Raw genomic sequence first — 4472 nt, forward strand, 5'->3', positions numbered from 1 at the left:
GGGTGTGGGTCAGGGCCTGGCCTGGCAGGAGTGGCGAGCAGGCTGCGGACCGGGCGGGTAGCGGGCGAAGCCTTATGTGGGAGAGGCCAGCTTGAGTTCTGGCTCCAGTCGGCGCGCTGCCAGCCCTCGCAAATTTCAGAGGACTGGGCGATTGTGGATAGGAGATGAGGGTCCCTTCCTGGGTCCCTGGGGGCTGAGGTAGGCGGGCAGCATTTCCTGAATGCCCCTCTTGGCCCTTGCAACTCCTGCAGAGCAAACAGGTAGCCCTGAGGAGAGAGAAGGGAGCCATTCAGATCCAGGCCTGGTGGCGCGGCACCCTGGTGCGCAGGACCCTGCTGCACGCGGCGCTCAGGACCTACATCATCCAGTGCTGGTGGCGGCGCGTGCTGGCCAGGGTGCTGGCCAAGAGGCGGCACGACGCCCTGGAGCACTACGCCCGGCAAGAGCAGGCCATCGTCAAAGTGCAGGCGTGTTTCCGCATGTGGAGCATCCGCAGGCGGTACTGTCGCCTGCTCAACGCCGCCCGCATCATCCAGGCCTACTGGCGCTGGCGCAGCTGCCACACGCGCGGCTTCATCCAGGGCCGCTATGAGCTCAAGGCGAACCTTCTGAATCTTCAACTGGAAATCCTGTTGGGGTCTCAGGCTTACCGGGTGACACAGTGCATACCTCTTCCAATAAAGGAGTGACCAGGTCTGCTGTCAGCTCCGGGTCTCCGGGTCTCTGTCAGACTCCTCACTCCCAGGAGGTTCTTGTTGGAACTAAGATGGCAGAGTGGGACTCTCGCAGTCAGCTCTGAGCACGCGGCGGAGTGGAAGATTCGGAGCGACCGGGCGGGAAGAGCCGGACTGTGATGGGCTGGCTGTGCCTGGAGCCCCTGAGTCGGGCAGATGGCCCATCCAGAGGCGCCCACTGGTAGAAGTCCCACCGGGGACCCTGAGGGACACGGTTCCACTCCGACGCCCGGGCTGAGTTGGACACTGGTGGTGGCGGCGGCCGTCGGCAGGCATGTCAGGGGGCAGGGCTGCCACGCTGTCCAGCTCCGCTTAGTGGATATCTGTCTATCTGGCTCTTCGTCCCGCGCCGTCTGCCCGTCACACTGAGAGCCCAATCACCAGCCCCTTTGCCGGTGTGCACGGCCCTGCGCAGCCTGGCCTTGGCCAACCCTCCGAGTGCAATGGCCCCTCACCCCTCCCGGTCCTCCCCCACTGGATCCGTCAGCTTTCCTAAGCAGCCCCCTGCTCAAGACGTGCCCCTCCTGGCTTCATCCCCCCAAGTGCTGTCCTCTTCTGGACTGAGCTGTCCCTTCAGGGCTGTCTCTGAGCAAAGGCTGTGACTCCGTGGAGAGACTTCTCCTGGCCACCGTCCCTAAGAGCACCCTCTCTCCGTCCCAGCAGTGCCATGGCTCCTGACAGATTTTGTTTTTAGAGCCCTCATCCCTACCTGAGTGCCCCATCATTCTTTTCCCTCTCCCCACTGGACGGAGAGTCCCAGGAGGGCAGTGCGAGAGTCGGGCAGTGTCACTAGCACGCAGCGCAGTGCCAGCGCCCAGCAAATGTTTACCTACAAGTGACTACAGGGGTCTCCCATGTCTGTCTGTGGCTTTCCTGGCCAGCTCCGGCCGCCCCAGACGCACCGTCTCGTCTCAGTCATCACGCCCGTTGGCCTGTCCTCAGCCTCTCTGAGCTCCTATTTCTTTGTGGCAACCTTTCTGGAAGGTCCGTGCATGTGTGTGCACATGCATGCCTGTGCTGGCTTCTGTCTGTCTTCTGCCTTTGCAACGCGGCCTCTACTCAGTGTGGTCTCTCTCGCCCTTAACGGTGTCTGTCACTGACCCCCACCGGCTTCAGTGTTTTATTCTTCTGTGTCTACTGCCCTTGTCTAGTCTCATAATCAAGCGGGCGCCTCTCTGACCCACTGGCTCTCTGGATCTCTAAGTGGCTGCCACAGAATATTGCCATTCAACCTGGCAACCCACAGCCGTAGCTCGGCTCTCCTGGACTCCGGTCACGCCCTCGTCGTCCGGAGGTCTGGAACGGTGGGCACGGAGGGGCCCAGGAGGAGCTGCCAGCGCAGCGAGGTGGCCCTTGGGGATGGAGGCACGTGCCCAGCGCAGGGCCGGTCCGGGGAATGTCAGTGCTCAGCGGAGACTCAGGACACTTCATCTAGGTAGTCACATGACGCGGCTCCCAGACTGAGGTGTCCAGCGAAGCCAAGCCGGTGATGCTTATCCAGGCACGTGTATAGTATCTCTACCAAGAAACACGGCGTATGCACGCCGGGGGAGTGGGAAAGCTCAAGCCCGGGCAGGTCCCGCGTCCCTGTTAAATCAGATAAGTCAGTGTTCAGCGTTCAGCATGGAGGCTTCTCCTGACTTGCCTCCCTTCGGGGACCGGTGAGACCGAGGTGGTAAGATCGCAGGCTGCAGAGGTGGAGGGGTCCACGGTTGGCGGGTCAGGTGGCGGGGCCTCTGACGAGTCTCAGGGTCAGCAGGCACGGTGGCGGGCTGTCTCAAGGGCTCCCAGTGGTTCCCACACTGACTGGTGGGTCTTCAGATCCTTGTGAGTCTCCTGGAATCAGCGTCAGTTCAGAGCCCGTGTCCAGTAATCCCTGAAAGGGTTGATGATTTCCTTTCCCCCAGTGAACGGTCATTCTTGAAACACGCCATGCATCCCTCGGGGAGACCAGAAGAAAGACAACTGTACACAGTGTTGGGGGGCGGGGGGGGGGAGTAGTGAGGCCTTTCCTCAAAGGGACCTATTAGGTTTCCCGGGTGGGGAATACCTCGGTTCTTGGCTTCGCACGAGAAAGAATTCACGCCGAAGCCAGGTGTGTGATCGGAGTGGGTTTTCATAAAGGACAGAAGCTGTTTCAGGTGTTACAGTCGCTGAACGCGGAACTGCATACCCACACGCGGTGACCTAAGGCCAGAGAGAGAGAGAGAGACCGTGGCACGGCATGGCGGAAGGCAGAGGAGCAGCTGGAAAGAGGGCGGTGGTCTCCAGGTTCCAGTTTTGGGGGGGCTCTCGCTGGGAGGCGTGGTCAATGAGGTACTGGTTGACCCCATTGGCTGAATTAAGCTCACCTGGCTCAGGGGTCTGAACTGGCGCATGCCCCTTTAGCCTGCATTGGCTTCCAACCTCCTGCAGGGGGCCAGTGGGCATGGAGAGGAGCCACCCCTATCCTGCTACCTAGCAGACCCATGCTCCCCTTCAGTCAAGGAGTTGTGGGTCTACAAACGGGCTCAAGTCTGGGGATTTCTTGAGGGGTTGCGACTCTCTATTTGGTGATTTGAGTTAGACTGCCACCCACCTGACCTAGAACCCTTCCTTTGGTAGGGTTCCCCTCTAGTTCGGTCTTGGGGACACTTTGCATAAGCAGCCAATGCCATAAGTCAGTACGTGTCAGGCTAGTTTAGTGACTGCTGTCCCCGTGGCCACCACACCCACCTGGCCTGCCGACCCTCCCGCTGTGGGCTCCCTCAGCCTGACTGTAACCGTCCAATGCCTAAGATGGCAATCACCGCAGTCTTCAGAGATGTGGGGAGTCCCTTCACAAACCTGTCCTCACCGCTGGGGGCCAAGGCCTGTCCCTGAGCACACCATGCCGGTCTGTCCTGATGAAGCCACTCCCATATGCTAATTTCCCGACGCCCTAGATCCCTCCTCCTCTAGCAGGGTGGGTCTGGTACACCCACCTGACTGCTTGTGGACCATCACAAAATCCATGCTGCAGCCTACAAATGAAATCAACTAGGAGTTCCTCTCCTGCCTTCCGGGCTGAGATTGTAAATGTAGAACTTGGGCTTAGCTCCTATTTGTATATTCTGTTGACGTGTGTTGTATACGAGCACGCATGCCCTGCAAGGATCTTCTCAGCAATCTTATCCTCAATTGCTCCACTCTGAGAGCGGCTCAGATGGTGATCAGCAGTGGGAGGCACAGAGGTTTTTACAGGTGAACGGGACATCATAATAAAAACGAATGAACAAACTCCCCCCACCAGCATTTTATTGGGGGCTCTTACAACAATCGTATAACAATCCATACATCAATTGTATCAAGCATGTCTGTACATATGTTGCAACGTATGTACATATGGAACATATGGGAACATATCATCGTTTCCAAGACATTTTCAGCTTGAGCCCTTGATATAAACTCCTCTTTTCCCCCCTCCCTCCCCGCTCTGAGACCCTTGAGCAATGATATATTGTCATTGTTAGCTCGTATCTCACACTGTCCTTGTCTCCCTTCACCCACATTTCTGTTATTCATTCCCTTTGCAGGGGGGTATGCATACAGTCTTGTGATGGGTCCCCCTTTTCTCCCCCTCCCCCTCCCTGGCCACCCCCCTCCCCTCATGATAGCACTACTCCCATTACTGTGCCTGAGGGGTTGTCTTTCCTGAGTTCCCTGTGTCTACAGCTCTGGACTAATGTGTTGAACCTCTCTCTCTCTCTCTCTCTCTCT

At 58.3% G+C, this 4472-nt stretch overlaps 1 protein-coding gene across 1 annotated transcript in view; it reads left to right on the forward strand.

Annotated features, from left to right (window-relative positions):
- The window catches only part of LOC101639697 (IQ domain-containing protein F5-like), a 3157-nt gene extending 2468 nt beyond the window's left edge, over positions 1–689 (forward strand). The window contains exon 2 of the mRNA XM_004715249.1: positions 252–689. Coding sequence (XP_004715306.1) covers positions 252–689 — 438 coding nt within the window. The remainder of the gene's footprint in view (positions 1–251) is intronic.
- Positions 690–4472: the final 3783 nt, after the last annotated feature.

This window comes from Echinops telfairi, unplaced genomic scaffold, assembly GCF_000313985.2.
Source record: "Echinops telfairi isolate 266 unplaced genomic scaffold, ASM31398v2 ScPeMD7_7420;HRSCAF=8458, whole genome shotgun sequence".
NCBI lineage: Eukaryota > Metazoa > Chordata > Mammalia > Afrosoricida > Tenrecidae > Echinops > Echinops telfairi.